The sequence below is a fragment of the Lingula anatina genome, chromosome 8 (genome assembly GCF_051362555.1).
Source record: "Lingula anatina isolate TDL-2025a chromosome 8, LinAna3.0, whole genome shotgun sequence".
Classification (NCBI taxonomy): domain Eukaryota; kingdom Metazoa; phylum Brachiopoda; class Lingulata; order Lingulida; family Lingulidae; genus Lingula; species Lingula anatina.
The window spans coordinates 5258055-5285599 of NC_141774.1; the positions used below are offsets into that span (position 1 = coordinate 5258055).

Consider the following 27545-nt stretch of genomic DNA (forward strand, 5'->3'; position numbering starts at 1 on the left):
GACGCGGACCCTATTCCCCATGTGCAAAGTGTCCGGTTGTGCTTATTAGCACTCGAGATTACTTCACGTATTTTCCGAAACAATTCATGTTGATCGTGACTAATATTAGTGTTCGGTCAATTGAGGCGGAGGGTTATTTAAATGCGTCAGCGTGCTTTTTTACAGCATCGGTCTCTGTGACTTTGCCCATTGTTACAGTGAGAGTGAATGACAAGATAAAAGCACTCGCGCTTTTAGATAGCGGGTCAACGTCTACTTTTATATCACAGCACTTGGCTTCTTCTCTTTGCCTCGATCGATACAAAAGATGACGTGCAGTGTCGGCTAAGTACGCTTGACCGTTCAAGGTCTATTAGGTCGGCTGCTGTTCCAATTGACGTGCCTCCTTGCAGCGACGCTACGAAGACGTACCACTTATCGAATGTGTTACTTGTCCCAACTATATAAGTTCGAGCAAACCAACCTATCCATGTGTCAGCTTCCCCGCATCTACCAGATATAAATATTGTTCTTTATGCCTTATGCATTGCCTCCTAGCAGATAAAGAGTATCGATTGACTACAAAACAAACAAACCTCACATTTAATGGGTCTTTGCCCTAGGTTTCACACCTCTCACCCTTTACAAGTTAAGCTATTCATAAGTGCAGTCATACTATCACCACATCAACAGTATTGTGGTTCAAAAGAGCTTTAGCCACTGACTCACGTACACACGTACTAAACAACAGTGATCAATTGGCACACGTACACTTTCTACAGATAATGTCCATCAATATACTTTAATTGATCGGCTTTTTATCTTTTATGTCAATCTGTTAAAGCAATAATAACTCTTCGTTTCGGCCAAAAAATGAATTTTCCTGGAGTAAACAACAATTTTCCCATACTTACCAATGGTTAATGAATCCATTTTTACATTCAAAGTTAGTCCCTGGTTTTTTTCTAAAAAGTTTGGTTTTTTGTTAAAATCTCTTAAGAGATTTTAACAGAGTATAGACATCAATGGAGGTCACGTGGTCTAAAGACAAGTTCAAATATCAGAATAAAAGCTATAACTGCTGTTTTTGTGGTAAAACAGAATATATTATATTTCTATGAGTTATTCACAAGGTTTTTATTGTGAAATATAGGTCTCATACAAAGAGTTATTATGCCTTTAAGTTATAATACTCATACCCATACCCGTCATAATCCGTCGTCAGGCTTAAATGAGAGTATTGGATTTTTAATAAAGTTTGCAATAGCTTTTATTTTGTATTTTTTTCATTACTAATACTCTTTTGTCCAATAAATATTTTTTAACCTGACCACATTTATGTGGCTATATAAATGTTCACAGCCACAACGAAGCTGGTTTTACTGAAATGCTAAGAGTCCATATGAGTGAAAACGGTCAATTATTAATGACGAAGGATAATAACATAGAAAGTTACAAAATAGATGGATAATTATACATCCCCAGTACTATATAACTGCCATAACATAACGTTGATAAAGTGGGTTATTGAGTACAACCAATATTAATTAAAATAATATGTGAAACAACAACAGCCATAGAAGCAAAAAGCTAACACAACTGATACATACAAGGCCACCTTATTTACATAATTGGGGGATTATCATAGATACCCATTCTAAAGAACTATAGTAATATTAATAACAAAGTTTGGTTTAATGAGTGCAACCTACATTAAGAAAATTGACAGCATGAAAGCTGTGTGAAACAACAAAAGCTGGCACAAACCTTAACTAAAGGCTCAGAATAGTGCAAAAAAAAGTAATAACAATAATAATAAATAAATAAATAAATAAATAAATAAATAAATAAATAAATAAATAAATAAAGGTCAGAAAGCAGGTGATAGCCAGATGATGTTGGAGGGTGAACAAATAAAAATGAAATAACAAAGTAATATTCCAGTGTAGCAGCTATTACTGCACTAGATAACGGTGCGGGTAAATATCACTGCAGCTACCTGTAAAATGCTGCATAAATGGCTCCTTAATGAGGTAGCTCAATAGGAATAGCTACCAAACACATTGATCATAACAAACACATGCCCCAAAGACTATTCCCTATCAATATAATGTTTATGTATATATAATTGTTACTACCACTAGTAAGCATTCCCTACATAAATATAACTTATTAAATCTTATTTGTTCTTTTTAGAGTCATTTTATAATGTATATTCTAACGGTTTTATTACGTGATTTTATTATGTGAATTATTTTTGCGACTGCATGTATGTACTATATATGTCTTTCACCCTGGTAATAATGAAGAGATGATAATAAATGTTTATAAATATGGAAATAAAGAAATAAAGAAATTAATTAATTTATTAATATAAGCCTGACGACCTTTGAATCTGAAGCCATCATAAATTTCTAGCACACAGCTTTGGCTATACAGCATCGGGAGCAAATAAATTAATCTAGAAGTATCTTTGACAGTGTCACATGATGAATAAGCTGGTTGCCAATCACTTTTATATATATACATATACTTTATCGCTGCTCACTTATTTGCAAGTTGCCGTGGGTCCATTAAGCCATCCAAGAAGACTGATAGCGTAAAGACAATCTATAGAAGAATACACAGTTATTCAAGTTATCCAAGTAAAGCAAGATTCTTCTTGGTAAGTGTGGATTTTTTTTATTTTTCTACATGCAATAGCAAATCGAAGCCTAACTCTGCTCAGTTTTCTGTATCGTTATAGAAAATATAAAGAGAATGGTTTCGGAATTCTTTCATCCTTGAGCGAGTCCATTGAGGGAAACACTTGTCTTAGTGGGCTTACTTTGGTGCTGTCGTTTTAAGTGACAACTGATGAGCACCTTAAAATAGGGGAATAGCTTTGGGCTCGTCCAGCTGCATTCAGTATGTACCCTGTGCTATATTTCTGAACATTTACCTGTGGAACAGAGAAATATGAAGGTAGTTGGAGAAGCTTTTGATGAAAAGAGATATATAGAGCTTCATATGTACATTTTGCTCGAACGAAATGATAATTTGCAAAGTGTGGGTTATATGTGAGTTCGGGTAAATGAATTTGTGAATACAAAATTAAAGTTTTGGACTGGAGGAGAATTAAACCATTATTTCATTTAATGCATTTCCTATAATTTAGTTCAATGTACATTAGTTATAAGGAGCGTGCTTGAAGCTAAAACTAAGAACCTGTAGTCTGTGTATGTGTACTGCGTAATTTTGTAATAATAAAAAAGAAATTGAGTAAGAAATGTATACATAGTAGCTTCAACGCAAGCATTCATGATGATAATGTATTTTATACACTTACATGTGAAGTTCGGTCAAGAGTTGTGAAACCTAAATCACCCAAACGTTATAAATATATATATGAAATGTAATTCTTATCTATTAATATTCTACGACAAACCTAAAAATCACGTCCTGTGTTGTAAATTAAAGTATAGTGTGAACTGAATAGTGACTGTTATTTTTCTCATTAAAACAACGACTTATGGAAACGCACAACTCCTATATCTATTATGGGTAAATGGTATATTATGCGGGTGCTTTTATTTCGAAAAACGACAGGCAACTCAAAGATCATGACTGACTCTTAGTTACCTTGATCTGCAGTGCAGTACCGGACTCCCTGTGACATCAAGTAGTAGTTTTACTCGAAAATTCTGCCGTGTCCCAGGCACCAAGCATTGTACTTAACAGAATTTGATTTAAAAGGCAGCACGTTTCTTTTTCTTTACCACCGTTAAATAAAATCCGTTCATATTTGCTTTTTACAATGCATTTGGTTTTCTTTACCTGAGCGCCATTATGTGAATATGCCACTAAATTATACAAGGTAAGCTGTCAATTTTTTACTTGACTTTTGTTTCCCGGTTGTCTTGGTTTGTTTTCTTACTAGCGGAATCTTAGAAAGGTTCAGCAGTGCACGTAACTGTAATAAAAGTTGGGTAACATAAAGAGCCGGTACATCAGCCAGGACACACATTAATATAAACCTTTCTATTTGAGTATTATTTCGGCTCTTATGGTAAATGGTGACAATTGCATTTAAGATATGATGGCAAGCTGCAGTAAGCCCCCCCCCCACCCCTATACGCGATGTCTGTCATTTGCTATATGTGTGTTGAAAATGGAAACGCAATGGTTTCCGAACATAAGGGAAAATGGCGTTGATGACAGAGCATAGTGGAGTTAATATAAAGCGTATTTTTAATAGGTTTTACAATTAAGAGTGTTTTGGGTACCACCGGACCAATCTTATTTACTTAACAAAATCAGTATAGATGGCAAAGCATATCTTCTTCATTATCACTGTTAAATTAATATCGTTGATATATAATTATTACTATCAATATTTTTTGTAATATTTATTAAATTTAATTTGTGTTTTTTTAAGCTGAACGTCATTGGGTTTAAAGGACGATTTCATCCTGTTTGAGCAATGATAAAAGTATTGTTTAACATTAGATTGCACGCTGCAGTAGTCCCCCCCCCCTTTTTTTTTTTAGCTCCAGAACTGCAGCCTTGACGCTTAATAAAAAATGACGACAATAGAATTTAGCATTGCAAGCCGCAGCGAGCCCCCCACCCAACCCCACCGCCCTTTGAGCGACGTATATCATTTATTTTGAATGTTGTGAAAATGGATGCACGTTTTTCTGAGAAACTGAAGACAAAACAAGCGTTGATGACAACGATAGGGGTGTTAATGGGACTTTGCATTTATTTTAAGGATTTTAATCACATTAGCTCTGATTAATAGAGATTTTTACTACAGTGAATAGAATGTCTCAAAGGCATATGCCTTACAAGTACAATGGGAAGATGGGTGGTTTTATTCACTTTGACGTTTAAAAAATTATGTCTCTTCAGTTTTAAAAGCATAGTGCTTAGCTTTTCTCGTGCAATAATATAGCATTGTATTTAGTTAAACAGTTAAGTGTTAATTGCTCCTGAGTATATTCTGGACACCACTTGTCCCCTCTTCACATATAAATAAATAAATAAATAAATAAATAAATAAATAAATAAATAAATAAAAACAGTCTGGTTTCCTGCCAAAGAGCTTGTTTACCAGCGTCATAAAGTCCATAAGTCACTAGGTCTCGTTTCACAAAAAATCTAAAAGGGCGCTTACGTTGTTTTTAATTAGCTGCTAGTCGACGAAGCTAAGCCTCCTCGGGAGTTGCCTTAAGTCTGCTAGCACCACTAAAACTCGGTAAAGGAGAACATAATCACATAACTTTGGAAAGTACATCCCGTCAATGTATTGTGCTACAATACCCGCATGAAAACGCAGTAGATACTACAGCGCAGTAGACCACTGCAATCATACTCCAAACATGCCTAAAACCTGCTTCGATTTGGGAGCTAATTAGCATATTTGAAGCGTGCTTCTGTTATGTTGGTAATCTACTGCATAAATGCTCCTCTCTGTACAAACCTATGTACTTTTTGCAGTAGGCTAGCAGTAGGCTAAAATGCATTTATACTGTAAATATGCTCCACACCACTACTGCGTTAATGCTTCTTTGCTAACTTCGATCCTACTGCATTTCCGTGCGGGTATCTTGAATGTTACTGAAATATATATATATACAGGGGTATATATATATATATATAACAAACGGAAACATCACGTACTCTTCTATACTATACTGTGACCTGAAAGGTGTCGCCATTTTAACAATTAAGACAACGACTAATGGAAATCCTCAGCTTTAAATTCAATACTAGTTGACGGATTATTTGTGGCTTATGCGGGTATCCATTAGTTCGAAAACAGCGGAGCAGTCCACGCTTATTTTGCCTTAATTGCCTTGACCCGCGTGAGTGGGTTTGCTACCCCCCCCCCCCCCCCCCCGAAATGGTATTCTAAGACCACACTTTAGCCTCTCCTTTGATAAAGCCCCCTTTACACTGGACGGCGTCCTTTCTGCGTCCAGCAGTACGGCCCCATTTTAGAGTTAAAAAATTATAATATTTTACATCCCGACAACTGGCTGATCATTGAGCATTCATTCTGATACAAAATCAATGCTCGTACCTCCTTATTAAGACCACAGCGATGCCAAATTTCATGGTCGCAGAAAGGACGCAGAAAGAACGCCGTCCAGTGTAAAGGGGGTATAAGGAATTACTTTGTCAGCCTTTAGGTAAGGGACACTGACATAAAGGAGCTCCTCATTGGTTAAAGTAGGCCTCTGTGACACCATCCTCGTCATAAACGCCTCAGTAATGTTGTATAATTGGGGTCAACTGGTCAACTTCAATCACGCAACAGTGCATATGGACATTATCACTGCATGTGGATGTTTTGATCTAAGCCAATCTATTGATCTAAGTGACAATTTACCAAAAAAAGCAACTAATAAATAAATAAATAATGATAAAATGATAAAGAATAGTAATAAGTAAATAAAGTAGCTGAAGCCGTCTTTCGAGAAACGGAACCTTACAAAGAAATCGTCATCGGTGAAGTGCGGATCGGTAAGCACCTACTTGGCTTATTTTTGGTGTCCTGGATAAGACTTTAGAAATATTTAATATTTTCTTTCTTTGCCAACTCTAAGTCCTGCTGTCGTTTTAAATGACAACTGTGAAGATAGGATAATACCGGTAACTAAAAGCTCGATCAGCGGCAAACACTTTCACTATATTTTGGAACATTTAGAACGAAGAAATAGAAAGGAAGTTACCCCGTACACGTATATTGTTACTGTTATGTTGGAAATGGCAGAGTCATCTACCTCTGGCTAGGAGTTCAACTCTCTTGATGTACATGTATATAGGCCCTTGTGTATAATGAACGTAACAGCTGAATTTTCTTTTGAGAACTTTTAATATTCATGGGTCAAAAATATCGCAAATCAATGTCTATATATCTACGATAATTAAACATTCGGGAAATATTTACGAATGTTAGAAATTGTATTTTTTTTTTCTTTTTAGTACGAAGGGATAAACATAGCTACATGTGTACAATTTGCTCAATTGAAAGGATAATTTGCAAAGTGTGGTTTACCTGTATATTCAGCTACATGAATTTGAGGATACAAAATAACACTTATGGAATGGGGAAAAATTAAAGGTGCTCATATCGAAAACAACCAATCATTTTATGCAGCGAGATAGAGCATGTTTTGAACAAAATGTAGCATAGTGCAGGACACATTACCCATTTTACCATCTAATCATTTAGTGCATTTCCTCTAAATTAGTTCAATTCATGTAAGTTATGTGTAGTGAGCTTAAACGTAACATCAAAAGCATATAGTTTGTGTATGTGTACTACGTAATTTTATTATGATAAATTAATAATAAACAGATGTAAGAAACGTATGTTGCATCATAGTGTAAATAAGACAAAGGTAGCATGCATGGTAGCTTAAGCGCACAGTCAACCATGGCAACCATCTGCAGGCAACCATGATGATAATGTAGAATGTGCACCTTACACGTGAAATTCGGTCAAGAGTTGCGAAACCAAAATGTCCCTGACGTTACATCCACGCGTTATAAAATATCAGAAATGAATTTATATAATATTCATATTCTATGAGAAACCTAAAAACCAAGTTCTGTGCTTTAGAGTATATTATACTGTGAAATAAAGCGTGACTGTTATTTTTACCATTAAAACAACGACTAATAGAAACACACAACTCTATAATGGTTGTTTGGTATTTTATACGGGTGCTCTTAATTCGAAAAACAGCAGGCAACGCAAAGATCATGATTGACTCTGAGTTACCTTGATCTGCAGTAGCAGGACCGTTAGTCTTCTCTCGGGCTCCCTGAAACATTACGTAGGATTTTAGTAGAACATTTTGACGAGTACCACGCACCAAACATTGACCATCCTCAACTGTTTACGGGAGTTTAAAGTTTGAATCATATAGGGACTAAAACACCCTTATAATAATACAATTGGCGATAAGATTAATGATAACTGAGATTATTGAACTTTGCCTAATTCATTAAGAACATTTTATGTTTATACACTACATTATAATGTAGTCCAGTGTAGTCCAGTAATTCTACAATTATTTCAGTTCTTTCCTTCGTCAAAAACTACAAATACCGGCCATTCAATTGAATTCAATTAACGGAGTTGGTGTCCAATCTCAGTCCACACGTTTTCGCTTTAATTGCAGTCAAGGCTCTCCGGTATAATTCGAAACTAATCAATATCATGTTCTTCATAACTGTTGTTGTCTGGGTTTCATGGTGTGTTTTCTTAGAAGAAGGATTTTAAACAGTCACCAGTGCATGAACCTCAGGTAAAGGCTGCCTAAGGCAACATACCGCTCCAGCACAGGGGCGGGGTACACACTGATAACAATCATTTTAAGGCATGGTTTCAGATTGTTTGGCAAATGGTAACGAGCGCTTTTAATAAGAGTTTGCAATCTGCAGTAAGAAGTGCCTTTAAACAGTGTTTAGACATTTGCTTTTAATGAGTTTAAAACCATGCAGGCCTACCCAACTACCAGACTCGGCACCGAATGATCCAGAATTCACCGGCAAATCGGACCACACTACCCGTTTTCAAGGTGTGTATCAGTACGCATTTCACAGTATCAGACGCGACACCGCTCTTGCCTAGTACGCGATGTGATAGTGACGATTCTCAGCGGGGTTGAAAAGCATTGCATCACCACTTAAAATTTGTTCAGGATATGCTACTGTGTAATGCGATCTGACAGAAAACACAGTGAAACATTGGATTTGAGGGGGTGCCTCTTATAAATTTTACTAAATGGCATAAAATGTGTATATTTTCATCACTATTTTGTATTTGTTTTAACCCTTAATCATGTTAGACACGGTATCTGGAATAAAAAGCACTATTTCTAACAATTTACGGCTGTGAAGTGATCTTTTGTAACTAAAAGGTCATGGAAATGGGGGTGGGACAACCTTTTTGACCAATGTTGTATGATAATGTATGTTCAGGGTCATTTTTTTGCAGCGTTCCGATATATATTTTTGTGATTCAGTCATGGTTATTTAAACAAGTGATGTAAGATTTTTTTTTCATATAGGTATTTAAACTTTAACTCAAGGGGCTTGGTGTCGTGGCAAATACTAGGTTACGTATGTTCCCCAGTAAAAAATATCAAAAAAGATTAAGGCAAAAAAAAATAAATAAATAAAATAAATAAAATTAAATTAAATTTAAAAAAAATGTGATTCCATGATTGTTTGGCATTTCTGGTATAGTAGTTGGATCATGAGGGAAAATAGGTATTGCTTATTTTACTGTGGGTACAGTGCATCTTCCTTTTTTAACATTCAGTGACAAGCAAACTAAAGTCTCTCAAAAGCAATTAACTGCTCTATATGGAAGGTTATTTTATTCTTTTTCAACATTATACTTGAGGGAGTTGAATCAAAGAACAAAACCAGTGATGATTGCATTTAAAGTAAATAAAAGGTTTCATAGCTGGACGTTTTGTCAGTTGTCAGTTCTTTTTGGGGATAGACGATGAATTTTTTTTTTCATGCTTCCAACAGAGTGATACTTTGATACATACTTTTTCATGTGGGACCCTAAAATAATTAAACTTAGTTTGCAATCTGTGCATTAAATGTTTTCAAGAGCATGCCTGTGACCTCAATTGCACCTCTATGTTGAATGTGGGTGCTAAGCGCCATTATGTTTTCCCGCACCTTATCTGTAAGGTGCCAATTAGTCCATAAGCTGAGCCTTAACATATTCTTCCTTAAGCAAAACCGATCAAGAGAATTTAACCCATGAAACTGGAAACGGTTTTAAACAACTGCTTCCCATTCTGTTGGTAAAGTTGACCGCATGACGCTTTAAAAAAAATGAAGAATAATATATAATTTTTGGAGAAATGGACGCCAATATCAATTGTTTCCTTTTGGGAGGGGGGTGAAAATTGATTATTTTCTGGTGTTGTTTTGGTGACAAAAGATAACACAGAAGATCGCACATTTTTTTCAATGAACTCCAAGATGAAGAGATAAGAGTTTATTCAGCCATTAATATATAAATATAAAAATTCATATAAAACGGAAATTGGACTGTTATTCGGGTTACAAATTAAATGTCATAAAATGACACTGAACCTGCCATTTCTGAACAGAAAAGGGCGGTAGGTCATGTGGATGTGCATTCAGTGGAACCGATCTTAAGTCCGAGTTGTTGGCAATGTCGTACCTAGCGTAAAATTCATTCAGCTTGTGGGGAAGTGCTGTGTCGTCGTCACTCAGTACGTGTGTTGGACTTTTGTATTTAGTGGGTGATGACATGTTTGACCATAGCTGTCTTATGTTATTGGTTTTGTCTGTTTTTGGATATCCCTAGAATAATACCACTACTACTATTACTACTAATAATAAAAAACAATTGTATTAACGTCTCTTGTTAATAAAATAAAATAAAATAAAACCCACCTTACCAAGGGTTATGAGAGACTAGAACCTGTGGTACTACATTTAAAATCCATATATTTTTTTAAAAGTACAACTTATCAATTAAACACATAAAAAGGACATTATATATAAAACTTTTCAAACACACTTTATTGTTAGCTTTGCTTCTTTTCCACAACACTGTGTGTACTTGTCTTGCTGTATAAAATTGTATTTGGTCGTTTTGCATAATAAATATAAACGTTTCATACCCATTAAAAGCATTCAAATGTCCGTCTATTTGAATGACAAGGTTAAGGTGTTCAGGGTGGTAGAGGATACGTCATGGTCTGGGGCGGTTTCTCATATGAAGAAAAATTGCCACTGTACGTCATTTAAGGGAGGTTCACCGGTCAACGATATGGGGACGAAATTCTGTTGAGGCGCATTCAACCATACATTCTAACAAATCCAGCATTTTGGTGCAGGTCAAAGCGCCCATTCACAAAACACGGGTCATGGAAGACGCGCTGCAACAGCATGGCATCTCCGTTATGGATTGGATGGCATATTCACCAGATGTCAATGTAATAGAACATGCTTGGTTTATGATTGGCAGAGCAGTAAATGAGAGACAACCTCCAGTGAGAAACATTAGAGAACTAAAGCAGGCTGTGATTGAAGAATGGGACCGGCTCCCAATGCAAGATTTACATAATTTGGTTGCAAGTTGCAGGAGACGACGTGAAGCTGTTGTTCAGAACCAGGGAGGACACACCCGATATTGACTCCATAATAGAAGATTAATCATCTGTTATCTACAGTCTTTTTTTATTTAAACCAATTCTTAATTGATTGAATCGTAAATCTTATTTTTTTATGATCCTATGCTTTACTCAATTGATAAAGGCCACCGGCCCATAGCAAATACATCAACTGACTCTAGTGAATACCGTCAACTTGGAGGCGTTGTACGGGGAAATTCTTCCTGGGGCGCTTCCATATTTGGAAGTCACAATTTTTGTACGTCACAGCCATGTGCCGCCTGGAGCTGCATTCCCGCCTTGCGCTGACGTTATCTCGTGCAGACGAGACAAGAAGTAAAGTGGCTGATGCGGAGTTTGAAGTTTTAAACTAAGAATATCTTGCAGTCAGAACCACAACACAAGCAACATTCTGCTTCAAAAAATGATTTTGGTCTAGCCATTGCGTGGCCCTTATAGTGGTATCAGGCATACACTGGTGTAGCTGTCAAATTTGGCACACGGCAAGCACGTGTATTGTTTTTATCATCTTCAGGAGCAAATATTTTTTTGGTAAGCAAAAAGTATATATATAAAAAAAAAAAAAAAAAAAAAAAAAAAAAAAAAAAAAAAAAAAAAATTGGATATATATTTTTCTTTTGGAAACTTTATTTATTGTTCACTTTACATCTTAAAAATAGCAAATAAAATTAAATAAAGCAGAATTAAATCTGTTTTACGGTTCAATTTGGTCTAATAACATTTAACTGCAGATTCTCTTTTTGATTGACGGAAATTGTACACGGTTGCTGTTCTTTAGAGTCACTGTTGAAGACCGATTCACAGTGACTCTGACACTCAGGGCACATAACGTGGACAAACTAGTAAAATGCTTCTTATCTTTAATTTCGTAAATAATTTTCTCTAAGCAATATTTACACAACCTATCTATTTTTTTGTAAATTTTCATGTCTACTGGTTTCTATTGCAAGTCTATGATTTGAAGCTCTGAATCTTGAAAATGCTATTCTGTGTTTCATAATATTTACATCAAATAAACAATTTAGGTTCTAACAAACTCTTAAACAATGCATAGTTTTAAAAAAAGTTTGGACTATTTTGTATACTTTCAACCCAATTTTGTCTAGCACAGTCCTTCAGGTTTAGTAAAATTGGCTTACAAAGGTATTTATATCACGATATAAACACATGTGCTATCCATGCATAACCAAAACCATACATATAAATTATTTGTTTTACTTTAGTCACCCAGTGAGTCCTTCCATGTTCATGTAGTGTACGCAACATATTATAGCAAGCTCTGCAAAATGTACTGAAACATTTTAGTGCTCAATAAATTATTATTATTATTATTATTATTATTATTATTATTATTATTATTATTATTATTATATCAGGATAATCATGGTTTTCTCTTCTTGCTGTGCTAGGGTACTTTTAGCTTTGCTCCAGGACTAGAAAGCAGAGCATACCAGCCCTAAGTACTTATAGTGGCTAACAATTTCTACCTCCTTATTATTTAGGAACCATTTTTCATGTTTATTTAAATAACCACCTCGTCTGAATACGATGATTTTTGTTTTATCTTCGTTGATCATCATGCCATATTTTTTTCAGAATTTTTCTAATTTTACCATAAGCTTTTGCAAGCTACCAACCGTGTCACTTATCTCTACTGCATCATCCGCAAAGAGAAAATGTGAGATGCTAGGTGCATCTTCATTTACCAAAAATGACTTTGCAGCTTTCATCATTTCTTAACATATGAACAAATTCATTAAGAAATAGAGAAAACATAAATGGACTTGACACGCAGCCTTGTTTGGTGCCTATGGTACAATCAAAATAATCAGATATACCATCTTTCATCTGTATACTTGTCTTTAATTGTTTATACATAGATTGGATGACTTTGACTATCTTTGTATTAACCTAGTTTTTCAATAAAACATATATTAATAATGTATGGTCAACGCAATCAAAGGCTTTAGCAAAGTCAATGAAAATACAGTAGCATCTTCCTCTCTGTTTTTGTAAGATGCTTCTGTATTAGGGCTTACAATGTGAAGCAATTATCTATTATACTATAGCCTTTCCTAAACCCACTTTGTTCTTCACAAAACTTACTTGTATCTTCTGCCAATTTTACTTATCTTTCATTAAGGACTTTTGTAAATATTTTCTCCACTACGTTTAATAGAGAAATACCTCTGTAATTATTTGGATCTTTTTTGTTACCTTCTTTATAGATTGGGCATATAATAGCCTCTCCCCATTTTGCCGGGAAGACCCCAGTTTGCATAACTTGGTTATATAATGAACATAAACAGGGGACAAGCATGTCACTATGTTTAAACATCTCGACCACTAAGCCATCAGGTCCTCCCGATTTATTATTTTTCAATTACCTCATTGCAGCAATTATTTCTTTATTTTTTTTTTATTTTTCATCTTCTAAATTATCAATGTCTTCATTTTCAAATGTTTCCAGATTATCAATAAGCTGTTTAGCTTCATTTTTGAACACGGGATCAATAGGGTGCTTAGCTATTTCTAACAAAGACCGAAAATGTTGAAGCCAAGTGTCTGCTTATATGTTATTTCCCACTGCTTTTGAAAAAGTATACTCTTTTGGCCGATCCCAGATTTCATTTGGAGAGCTAGGGTCCTTAAACAGGTCCTCCGTATAAGCTACTTTAATGAGCACGTTCGTTTTGCTGTGTGAGCATACATCTTATTGCAATAAACTGTGGTGCCCATTTCATTACCAGACTACTCAGCTTGACTTAGGTATTTATTAAATATAAAAAATACGCATAATCTCAATACCAACTGCACTATTTGTCGTAATAGAAGAATCCTTTGAAAAAAACTTTGGTGTTGCTTAATTTTTGAGCATAAGCGTGATAACCAAAATTAAGAATTAATCATCGAAACTGTCGGGTGAAACATTATCAAAGAATTTCTGGTAGTCTCTTTGCCTTCTAGCAAGCACTTGCCTTTTGTCAGTTATTATTTATTTGTCATCAACAACTTCCCAGGGTACCCTGTTGCGCCTCTGGCTCTTTATATCCAACTTTCCTATTTGTTTCCAGAATTCGCAATAATTATGTTGACTTTCAAAGCAGAGTCGACTTATTTCATTCTGTTTATCCCTTTGGTGTTTACTTTATAGCTTTTTAAACTTTCTGTCGAAAGTTATCCTTCGATCACAAACTTTTTCTTTTTACCTCCTTTTCTTTTTACCTCCTTTTTCCACTGACTCTGCAGATGACTGTTCCAATATTGTTTATACTTTTATTTATTTATTTATTTATTTATTTATTTATTTATTTATTCGTGGGGATGTTCCTAAAGTTGTCTCATGCTAGTTCATCCATTGAAAACATTGAAGACTACCTAGTCACCCTGTGGATTTCTATGGGTACAAACTTGACTGGTTAAGCCAAAGCGCTTGTAAAAATGCAGTGGAGTAAAACCGTTGACTTAAAAATGTAATTTTTTGCCTGCCTCTGACACGCTTGTGTAAGTTCAACAGGATATCTGCTGGGATATCTTTTTACACCCTCTTGATTCTCGAAAACGTTATGGGATAACTCAAATGCTACAATCTACATGTATGTTTATATGCTGCTGTCACATTGTGCGCATTTATATAAACACATGTACTTTTCCATGATGAAGTTTAATAAATGGATGGGGAAATCATGCATTTGTTTACAAGTGTTGTCAAAAACAATTCGAATTTCTCTTTAAAAAATCAATCTTAAACCAATTGATTGTGACGTTACATCCAAGCAATATCAGAAATGAACTTTTATGACAATAAGAAACACCACGTACACTGTACTCTTCTATAGTATACCCTGACCTGAAAGATGACCGTCATTTTTACAATGACAACAGCGACTAATGGAAACACACAGCTTGAAAATCAATACTAGTTGACGGTTTATTTGTATTTTATGCGGGTATCAATTTACAGGTGGTAAAACCGCAGACCAATCCACAGTAATAATTTTGTCTTAATTCCCCTTGGTCTCTGCGATTATAAAATTATGGCTATATTTTAAAATGATTTAAACATTCTTATATGCTGCATATAAATAAAATCATCATTCAATCATCAAATATTATTATTATTTTTTTTTAAGAGCGAATCTAACTGTTAATCTAGATTTATGAATTACTACGACTCTGTTCTTTTTTGTGTTGCAGAATTGATTTCATCTACGATGTGGTCACTGCAATTCTACATCATCGCATTGTTTCTGTTCGACAGTCCAGTAACCGGTATGTATACCCATGATTCATGGCAAACAAAGGAAAATGAACTTTGATATAGCAAAGGTTATCTATGCCTCCTCCGAGACAATTTACCAAAACTATTTACTTCACCAACCACAAAAATTAATTTAAAAAATGTTGAGGAATTATTGTTTGTTATTGTTATTATTGAGAATTGGCCAATTAATCTCGCTTTTTACACCACCAGTGAATAACATAGGGAAAGCATTTGCTTTGTAGGCATAGGTCTACTTATATTTACGTATATATATATATCTCAGGAATTAGTCATATATATATATATATATATATATATATATATATATATATATATATATATATATATATATATATATATATATATATATATAATCAGTATTCAACAAGCCAAAAGAATCATGTTTCGAGACTGCCAATTATCTAATGTTAGAAAAACTACATATTGGGTCCTCTGGTGACAGATATCCACATTTGTACATTCAATTTGATTTTATAACACGCTTTCAATCACTCTAACGGTCTGTGTGTATTGTTTAATTAAAAAAATCAGAGCGTCATCCATGATTTTCCATTTCTATTACAAAATCAGCAAACGAAAAGTGAAAAGCGTGTCCATGGATTGTACAAATCTGTTATAAAAGTGTTCAAGATGATTGCCTGGAAAATATTAACAGTTACTGTATACAGTACGACCCATCTCAACGTCAAGATTAGTTTGATATAACAACTTGCCAGTATGAAACAAGAAACTGCACAAATGAAAATAGATGGTTGTGCACTATTTGTTTGGAATTCTGTTTTATATTTATGCTGTAAAATTACGTGATTTTAATTTACTCAATAATATCTAATGTTGTATAATAACTTTACATTATTCTTCTACCAGAGGGATTTTTCAATTAAAGAGACAGTTATTTTGTTTTCATTTTACTTATCTTTTCGCTTGAGTTAATGAGGAGACAAAAATAGCTATACCATTCCAGGGTCGCACTTCAGATATGCCACAGTCAGCTGTAGGCCCGCTCTGGATAACGCTTTAGTTGGTAAGTTGGACGTTTTTGTTCTCAGGAATTAGTCAGTTGTTAATAAAACTCATTTTGGCCTGATGAATTGTGGGTTTCTTTAAACATGTAATGATCACTGAAGATACGATGGGCAAGCGTCTGTTCGTGGAGACAAAAACAATGTTACCTTTGCGCAGTGATGGCATTCCACATACGATGCAAATGTAGTTTAAGAAATAATTTCCAAGGATATCCTACACATCCCTAATGGGGTTCTCATCTAGGGCTGGAGCCGATCGACCAATATGGATCCGGATCTGGTTTGCATATGAACAGCCTACTGTTGCATCGACTGTGCGTGGAGTAACATTGTCATAATGAAGCATCAATAAGTAGTCTTGGTTCCCAAAGATATTGTCAACAGATTTCCTTAAATCCCTTTCCAGTACTTGGATGCATGGGTCTGTGTTAAGGTTCCTGTTGACCACTGCCAGCTGGCCTACACCATAGTAGCCACAACACCCCATGCATGTTTTGCGATGTTGTTTTGTGTGTCCTGTCAACCAGTAGCAGAAAATTGAAAATAAATTGCTTATCTGCTATTCTCTAAACCATTGCGTGTCCATACATTCTGACAACGCTTAAACTTCCCTCAGCTGGTAAAAGTATTATTGCCAAGTTATAAGTTGGTGTCTATGTCTCATTTTCGGTACACCATCCCATTCGACGTAGACAGTTCTAGAAATAAAATCGACTCTGCAAATGTTGGTACTAATATCTTTATAACTAATCTGAGTCCTTTCCTTTGATTTAAGTGACCTGTTCTTGGAGATCTGCCTGGAGATTAGATTTTGGTCCTTGTGAAAAACCCTGTACGCAGGCTAATGTAGGAAACCTTTCAGTTACTTCTTCGAGTTTTGCTGATTGGCAGTGTTTCTCTGGTAAGTACAATTCACTGATGCTCATGGATCACTCACATGATTTTGACGTTGCCGAGTATAGTTTGGTCAAAGGAGAGTCCTAAGATTTGACGTCACAATAACACATTCGATAATTCTCCTTTATCTTTAACTTTAGGCTGCGGTTTCTTTTTGAACATGGCTCCTCATCGGTATTATGTCACAGCCATAGATTCGACTGACGATTGGCAACAAGGGGAAAATGAGTTCAGTTTCACTCTGCCACATTCTGGTGCATTTTCGTTTGGGTAGGTCTATTTCTGTTTGTCTTCCACCACCACCCAACCATAAAATGTTCAAAATGCCTTCATGCATGTACATCACTAATTGGTATACTAGTGTCTAGAGCAAACAGACAGAAGCGCACATACAACATTAATGGCAAGTTAAGTTGGTGAGTTAAAATATTAGTGTGTCATCTATGTGAGTTTTTTTTTTTTTTTTTTTTTTTTTTTTTTTTTTTTTTTTTTTTTGATATTCTACAACAGGTGAAGTTGGTGACTAAAAATAAAAATGTGTCAACATTGTGCTTTTTTGTAGGGATATTTCATTTTGTATCCTAAGGCATGTCCTCGAAGCCCTGTATCAGTAACATTTTCTTGATATTCATGACATCTTGACATCATGATATTCAAATTGATGGTGCTTATGCTGGTAGACATTATGCATTATTGCTTCAATATGGGCAAACCAAATGTTAAGATAACAGTGTGCCTTATACTAAAATATATTGTATATAGGTAAAGCTAGATTGGTTGAAAGGGGATTTGTTGTGGGTTCTCAAATTTTTTTCTCGGCTGTTTCAAAACCATTATTACTTGATCCTGTAAGGTGACAAATCAAATAAATGGCTGTACAAAAATGTTTTACCTTTGTTGCCTTTAACCCACAAATTTCATAAGAATTGATCATAGTGCTTCTCTTATTATAACGATTTATGTATGACAATGCTAGCAAATTGATCAAATATAGCATATTGTGGACATAAGGGAATTAAGGTTGTTGTAAAAAAAAAAAAAAAAAAAAAAAAAAAACCTACCTGTTCAGAAAGTAGCCAAGGTTAGCGGTTGACGCAAAGTAAGTAGTCACTAGGCTTATGGAAAAGTGAGAGACCGTCTGGCGTTCATTTTCATTAGATCCACTTGTATAGTATATGGCAAAGGCAAGGCCTACAGGTACTGTATGTCTGCAGTGTCCAAATATGCGAGGTAGCATTCTCAGTCTGGTAGCATTTTATGTGCTATCACACCTTATATAACCCCACCCCGCCAGCAGCAAGTTTTTTATTTATTTATTTATTTATTTATTTTTCAGAATAGGGTATGGGGAAGAAAACGCTTACTACATATCAGAACCATAAAGATATATCAATGTATTATATATCGTTTTGAACGCAAGGGATGAGGCATTAAATTTTATAAATCAAAGATGCGTGACAATAAGTCAGGGGTCATTCATAATGGATCAGAGGTCACAACAGTTTACATTTGGTTTTCTCAAAAATTAGAATCAAAAAAGTTTTTTAAAAAACATTGTTTAAACAAATATTTTTTGGTATTTGGTGAATGGTTTGGGACCATGCTCTAATATAAAGCTTATGAAGAAAATCTGGAACCTCAAGTATCTTATTTCAGAATATTATGCAATTATACGTGAACCCAACTGTCAAAATATCCCCTATTTGAAAGTGGGGGTAGGGAAAGAAAGTGGTTACTACATCAATATATAGAAATATATATCAATGGATAACATATAATAAAAGATGTAAGGGATAGGACAATCAATTCTGTTGGTCACAAATACATGACAATTAGTCAAGGGTCATTGACAATGGTGCAAATGTCAGAAGAGGTCATATGTCATGTATTTTTCATAAATTTGAGCCAACAACTGTTATCAAAATATTGAGTAAGAAATTAGAATTTGGTGAATGGATCATCAACACGTTATGGTGTTATGCTTTTGAATAAAACTACGAGCCTCAAGCATTTTTATTTTTTTTGGGGGGGGAATGAGTTTACTCATGGAATGTGAAAATATTAGTCAAAATACGCCCTCTTGAATTTGGATTAGGGGAAAGAAACTGCTCATAATTGAAAGACAGATGAAGATACAGCAACACAATTAATATTTTCTGCGTTTCGTTAGTATAGCGGAAAATCATTGCATTCACGTTTTGTGATGAAAAAGAAGGTACCTGGAGATGTTTGGGTGGATGACATAATGAGGTACAGTTATGAGTAATAGTTCAATGTACGTGCAATGAAGATTGGCGTGGGTGGTATAAAAGGGAGGATAGAGGTAATAGTGGTGACTTTCTAGCCTGCTTGCAGAAGGGCGGGATTATTTTTCCCTAAAATATTACATTAAATAATATTAAATTCAATTATGCCCAGTTTTATTTATTTATTTATTTATTTATTTATTTATTTATTTATTTATTTATTTATTTATTTATTTTGTCCCAGGAACTCCGTGGGTTTCATCTCTGTTTTTCCTCTGGGCTTGATGAAAACTGTTATAGTATATATACATAGAGGTATAGTAGTTACGGTAAAATGGTAAATACAGTTTATTTGATTAATAAAGAATCAGCGTCTAGCAACATCAGCGGGCTGTCGGCAGAATGTAATTTTGCGTTCGATTTAATTTTGAAGAAAATATAGTGTATACTGCAAACTTCTATGCAGTTTTACGATATATCAATAGGTTTCATAATTCAGACACCTGTAAACAGAGTCATGCCTCATTTGAAATAGGTCAAATTGTCAGCCAAGGTCAAATTTAAAGCTTTCTTGTGAATATGAACCTTTTTCAGAATTTATTATTTATTTTATCATTTCTTTTATTTCTTTCTTTCTTTCTTTCTTTCCTTTTGTTTTTGCATATCAGTGGGGTCTTTCTGTAAAATGGAGTATTGGAGAAAGATAATCCTGTATCCTATATTGTAATTTGTAAGATTAAATACTGGTTATATTTTGCAAGTAAACCAATTACCCCTATCTTTTTTTTACATCTTTGTTACTACTTAATGTATAATTTTTGATTTATGGGTCAATAACACGAGGCTAGATATCACATTCAGTCACTCTTTTCCCCCAAAAGCCTATATTGTTTATTCTGATTCAGTAATCAAGGAAAAAGGGATTGTTCTTAACACTGACATGCAGGAACATAACTTTACTTAATTATTTTGTTGTACTTTTTATTCTGTATCATTTTGACACTGTACATTGAAAATGACAAATATTCAATCTGCTTCAATATAATATCAGGAGGAGATAAAGGTAAAACAAATGCAGACCTGAAAAGTGCAACCGAGCTTTAGAGAAGAATTTTAACAAATATCTACTTTATAACATACATGCACCCTTATTGAAAAATGTTGTGACTGGAAACTATAGTTTTCATTTTCATTTTCAGTGACTGTGAACGGTTGTGTTTATAGAAAGTATTGTGTGATATGAAATAATTTATAAATATATTAATATTTAATAAAAAATATTTATGTTTTTTTTTTACATTTTCCAAATTCATGTTATTTCCAAAGGTTATATGGAAATTGGTGTACACGTAAATTAGATCAATTTAGTTAATATTCAAATTTATTTTATTTTTATGATAATTTACTTTCATAAGTCAATGTGGTGGACATAGGTAATTTTTAAGTTTAAAATATACACTGAAGGCTTAAATACCAGGCAATTTGATTGAATAAGAGTCTAAATATGGTTTGGGGTTAAAGAAGAGGTACAAAATAATAGGAAAGAAGGCACACCATTTGTCAGTAAGCATCCTGACCCATGATATCCTGGATTTATCCATAGGACGATCAAGAAAACCTAGGACCCAATGACCCCCTGCACACACGCACACACACACGCTCATGTACACATACATGTTCTCACTCAGTAGATTCAGCCCTTGTCCTTTACAAGAAGGCAGAAATGTGGCCCACGACCTAAAGATTGAGATAGGCTTCTTAACAAATATAACCACATCCTTTGACTTAAGACAAATTTGAATATTTTAATGTATTTTGTCATTTTTATCAGTTATTGGGTTGAACATTGGATACTATAAATAAGTGATATTGATACTTTAATCTCTTCCATACTGAATTAAAATACATTCACTATTTCACTTTTTATACTGTAACCAATGTTTCGGTATTCTAAATCTGTCAATTAAGGTTTATACATAAGAAATGGAAAAATAATGTGGAAAACAATCTACTGGTGGCAGTAGAAGTTGTTGGTTGCATTCATGGTTATTTCCACCTTTCGTCCAAAACTCCTTGTGAAACTACCTTACATACATTACTTCGGGTAACAGATACGTCGTCAGTGTTCAGTGACTAAGTTAATTAACATATACGCATGTGTCTTCTTACGGATAACGTCTTAATCGCAATGTTGGCTTAAAAACTGAAAATCAGTTTGTTAAAATTTAACATTTAATGTCTATTTTGCCTGAGCACTCACAGTCACCATTTCAAAACCGATTTAATGACATCATTTAGTACTCCAAAAACCCTTCTTTAAAAAAGTATTAGTTAGTTTTAATCGATGATAAAGCAAATTAATGCCTTTGTTTAATGAAAATCTGTAATTAGGAGCTCATAAACCCATAATAAAACATTCAAACCAAAATGACGGCACGGGATTGTAGCCACACACTCTAGACAGCTCTGCCAATTTGGGTGATGAAATACTTTCTCAGGGATGCAGTCTCACCCCGTAACAATTGTTATCTTGCCTTTAAACACAAAGGTGTTAAATTGACGAGAGTTGCTTATGCTTACATGTATACATTGCAAAAAGGAATATAAACGCCGATATTTTATATTTTCGAGTTTCTAATTGTTTTAAATCAACACAAAGATAGATGCATTTTTGAATAATAAGATGCAGGAAATCCTCCATTTCGGTATCTGGATGATAATAAAGAATTACAATACCCTTAAGAGACTAGTCTTTAAAATTTTCAATAAAATAAGATATAATTTGATATTTTATTTCAAATACACATTTACTACACAGTGACTGGCATAATTTATAATTGATTTTAATTGCTATTTTCATATTAATGTTTTTTTTCTAATTTCTACATTTTGTTTTGATGAAAAAATATCCGTTGTGTAAAATGAATTAAAAAGCACCTTAAAGCGCTGGACATCAGGCCCCTGTTTCACAAAAAAAACTTAAGTCGGTTTCCCTGACTTAGGGCTTGGTTACCAACGTAATTAGGTCGTTACGTCACTAAGTCCCGTTTCACAAAGAATCTAAAAGGTCGCTTACGTCGTTTTTTTTCTTAGCTGTAAGTCGACGATGTCAAGCCTCCTCGGGAGGAGACTTAAGTCGGCAAGCTCAACTAAAACTCGGTAAATGAGAGCATAAACAACAAAAATTTGGAAAGAACATACCTCCTTCAAGATATTGTGTTATAATATCCTTGAATAGCACTGACATTTATGGAATATTAAAATAAAAAATAAAATTCCACTTTACCCAGCCGATCGCGTGTTTGTTTATGTTTTTGACCGCTAGACGTCCCTCAGTAGTGTCCCACGACAAGCTAATGTTTAACTGTTACTTTGAAGTTGTATTGAAGTTAATCTAATCAATTAAGTTCAAAAACAAACTTTGTTTGTGTTTTGGTCGACTTTTATTGTTGATAAACGATCGTTCTCGGCCGAAAGAGGCCATGAAACGTCATGTCTTGTGAAACTTTTGCAATTTTACACCTCCTTTTCTTGAAGAGTTTCTCGTGCGCGTCGACTACGGTAAGCACGCCAAGCTAAGACGTTAGATTCTTTGTGAAACACTCCTAGTCGACTTCAGATAAGTCGACCTAGCTAGGCCACCCAGCTCGAGCTAGTCGACTACGGATTTAAGATTCTTTGTGAAACGGGGGGCCAGATACTGTGTGATGTTGAGCAGCACAATGCTAATCATAAAGGGTGTTGTATTCAATCTGACATATTTCAAAATTTGTTTTTTTGCTTTACAAAACCTTTTAGAACTAAAGCCAAATATATTTAGTAAATGAGAAGTATCACCTAAAAGTCATTAATTCACCTTAAAATTCACCAATAATGCTTAGATTTTAATTCTATAAAGTGAGCATGGTTGACCCTTGATTTACCAGTATTATCAGTGATCGACAAATGCATGGTAATATGTGCTCTATATAAATAGTAAAGGAATAGATGGATATATTTTAGATATTGTACATTGTACAATAATTATTTACCTGACTTCTTCCAAATTGTACGAGACTTAAGACTTCAGACTCTGTGAAGAAGGCTTCTCAAATCAAATAATAATTTTATAGCCTCAAAAATGTTCCATTTAAAAGGTGCTAAAATTAATATTTATGAAAAAGTATATACACCCTAACGTTCAAGAGTGACTGATATCTTCACATTCAATAAGTAAACATTTTTTTTCTAAAAAAGACGCTTGGGGCTCCGAACTTTGTTCAAAAGCATAACACTATTCAGTAGTAATAATAATTATATGTCCGTTGTACAACGTTTTAAAAACGTTTCAAATGTTTTAATCCCTATCCTGTGAATAGAAGGGGGCGGACAAACAATGGAGAGCCGTCCAAATCCCTTCAATATTTGAACGTAAAAACACAATAGTTTAGGCGTAATAACACGCAATACCTTAGGCGAGTGAGCCCCATGACACCGGTATCTGTGGTCCAGCGCGAGCGCAACAATCTGCTGTAACAAAGTGCAATTAACAGCAGGATACATCAGCCAGAAAGTCCCATTGTTTGTTGTGGCGAGAGGATTATAGCTGTAAGAGGCTTGAACCCATGCTACCGCGTGCCACAAACCGTCTTCCGTAGCGAACTGTCCTTTTGCTCACTAGTTTGGCACGCGCAGTTCATTATCTTTTTAGTGTTGCTAACAAACTGCTAATTAAATTTGTTATCAGGTATTCCATTCAATATGAATTTTTCCGTAGTCAAAAATTGAACTAAGTATTGTTTGTTTGATTAACATGCATGAGCGGCAGCATCAACCTCAAAAAATTTATCGCATTAATTTATAAATGAATAATTTATTTACATACTTACTGATTCAAGTATTTATAAAACATGAAGGATAATGAAAAAAAAAAAAAAAAAAAAAAAAACAGCGAATGGCATTTTCAAAAAAGGGACAATACATGACAAATATATTACTTATACTATATTTATATTATTATATTTAAATAAAATGAGGTGCACTGACAGAGGCGCAAGGAGAATCCAACTCCAACGTGCAACAGGGGGGCTATGACATTGTGATCACACAATACATGAGAGTACGGTCAATTTACAGTGTAAATCATCAGTTAAAGAGGAGGAGGTCTTACCATAGCTCGCTATCTATCGTTAAATGCAACTCTTCGTATCTCTCGAACAAGCTTAAACCATGCCCATACAATTACTGTGTCTACGGCTGCCGTGCAGAAACGCCATGTCGAACATATTTTGCTACAGTTACAAACAGTGAACTCTAGCGACTTGTTTTAGATCACTCAAGTAAGAATGCATGCATGCGATATATGGGTGGAAAACAATCAAGTATGCAACTGATCTATTAATTGTGATTGCACAGTACGTGTAACTAGACCTTTGTTCTAACTCAGTAGTTCGGGATAGGAAGCTTGGACAAAACTGTTCTATTCAACTGCCACCACATCCGAGGAAACCTTCACTGAACCCTCTACTTGAAGTCCCCCTAGCTGAAACAAAAATGCCCCTTGAACCTGTCCGTTTGTTAATCGTCAAATGATTTGTGATTTCATTGAACGTCTTTGATCGACAGCTTTTAAGTGACAATAACCGAACCTTGTCCTGATTATTTATTAAAACGTAGGTTTATTCATCATGGTCTATTTTGTAAACAATACTTGCCTAGATTTTACTTGGATTGATCATCGGCACTGTTTGGCTACTCGCTTATAATGCGAGCTATAATAATAATAATCTTTATTGGAGAAATCGCAACCCGAAGGTTGAAGTTATACAATTACATATATGAATATTTAAGTCAAGGAAGCCTGGTTATTTTTGCACTGGTGCACTCCGTTGGCGGTCTCACCTCTCTGGGGAGCATACAGCTGAACGACAGACAACTTATAAATATTATGTGTTACTGTTTAAATGAACACATTTAGTTAAAATATAACGACGCCGGTGATTTAATCCATCCAACATATCTATATTTGTTCTTTTAAAACCAGTGTCAGGTTAACACCAAATCAAAGCAAGACTGGTTTTGTAAAGCTAAAGCTAAATAAAGCCTGTTTCTAGTTCACAGTGTTTATCCCAGCTACTTGTATAAAACTGCATGAAGAATATAACAATACTCCGTAGCGAAATACATGTAACTTTCACAATGCTCTGTGCTTTACCTTTGACGTTAACTTCGCCCTGCTATATACATGAACAGATGTTGCAGATTGTAACAAAAATTTTATTATAGTGCTTTTATGACATATGCTTTACATATTTGATAGTGAAACACTCATCGGCTTAAATGAATCACCTGACGTTAACTATGCCTCCCCCTCCCATGCCTCCCGAAAAACTGCTTCTTTTAATTTCAAAATGAATTGTTTTTAAGACAAAGAAGTTCATTAACCCTTTTACGACTCAGTCATTGTACAGCATGTTGTAATCGATATTTAAAAAAAAAATATTGTACTCCGCTTTTCAGTGTTCATCCTGGTGCTTTCATCGGGGATACCTCAGGTTGAGGTACGATTTCGTCGCTAGGCTAAATCCATATGTTACTGGAATACATTTAAGTACACGTAAAGCTTTGTAAAGTCCCTATTGTCACACATCATAGATACTGAATTTTGTCTTGAATGAAAAAAACAATACCATCAGCTTTTCGTTTTGTGCTTAAACCTTTCATGACTTGGACCGAGGTTTGATATGCAGTTTACTGTAGCTACTATGATATCCCTCAGCATCTAAATGATAAACGAGGTTGTCTACCTGTAAAAGCAGCAGCGGCGGTTTAAATGATCGCTATCTCGGTTCCTTTGTTTATGTATTTATTTATTTTTTTCTGACAGTCACACAAAGACCGACGTTGTTTTGTCTTCACATTTTCTCTTCTTTTTTACTGCAGTTACTATCGTCAATTCATGAAACCATCGGATAAAGCAATTTAGTGACGGCACATTGAATATAGTCACAGGGTGCATTTCGCTGAGTGTTTACAAGATCTAGCGACACATTTTATCTCCCTGCGTTCTAGTCTGATAAATCAGGGGGCGTTTATGCTGAATCGGGGAATCAGTAGATATGTCAAAAAATGAAGAGATTCTCGAGGAGGCCGGTAGTGTTGAAAGGTCTGAGTAATTTTGTCTGTTAAATGTGAAGGCTAGCTTAGATTATCATACAATGGATGGTATCATAATTGCCTTAGATCTTCAGTGTGTGCAACAAGTGAAGCAACAAATGATAATAAAAAAACGTCAGGAAGAAAACGAAATATAATATTTTTAAATTTAAACAGTCACTCTGGTGGCTTTGCGTCATGTCTTTGAATCTGACATCGAATTTAGCCCACAATATTAGTAAATTCAGAATTAATAGCTAAAACGTAAATTGACACCTGCCCTTATTTGTCAGATAAAAAAAAATGCCGGTGATCCAAGCGGAGGATACGCTTTCCTGAATAAACCGGCGCTGAACGGTGACGGTGTTTTTCTGAACAACTTACCTGTGAATCTGTATTAGTTACGAAAAGCCCCCTTTTCAACAGGCATGTTTTATTAATTAATTCATGTCACAGAGTAAATTTATTGGGCTGGTCCACAACGTCCGACACAGCAGAATGAATCAAATAACAGCTTTCACAGATTCAACTGCCGTTGGCTATATAGTATCATTACAAATACAATCCGCTGCTCGCGCGAAGCTGTTGAACAAAAGGATAGTTCGCTACGAGAGACTGTTTGTTTACATATGTACTCTAAGGGGGGAGTGCCTACCCAGGCAACCAGGGGATTAGGCTAGTCACTGTATTCCTTCAAAAACCGTTTAGCGACCCTATAATTATCACACTCCCTCTATTGTTTTTTCTGTCGTTATAATCGCCTCTAATCTTCTTATGGTAGATGGAATAC

General features: G+C 34.8%; 1 protein-coding gene across 1 annotated transcript in view; it reads left to right on the forward strand.

Moving 5' to 3' along the window:
- The first annotated feature begins 2503 nt into the window (after positions 1 to 2503).
- The window catches only part of LOC106180466 (uncharacterized), a 104434-nt gene continuing 79392 nt past the window's right edge, over positions 2504 to 27545 (forward strand). The window contains exons 1-5 of the mRNA XM_086994118.1: positions 2504 to 2644; positions 15366 to 15440; positions 16418 to 16477; positions 17254 to 17379; positions 17516 to 17645. Coding sequence (XP_086850244.1) covers positions 15383 to 15440; positions 16418 to 16477; positions 17254 to 17379; positions 17516 to 17645 — 374 coding nt within the window. The 5' untranslated portion in view covers positions 2504 to 2644; positions 15366 to 15382. The remainder of the gene's footprint in view (positions 2645 to 15365; positions 15441 to 16417; positions 16478 to 17253; positions 17380 to 17515; positions 17646 to 27545) is intronic.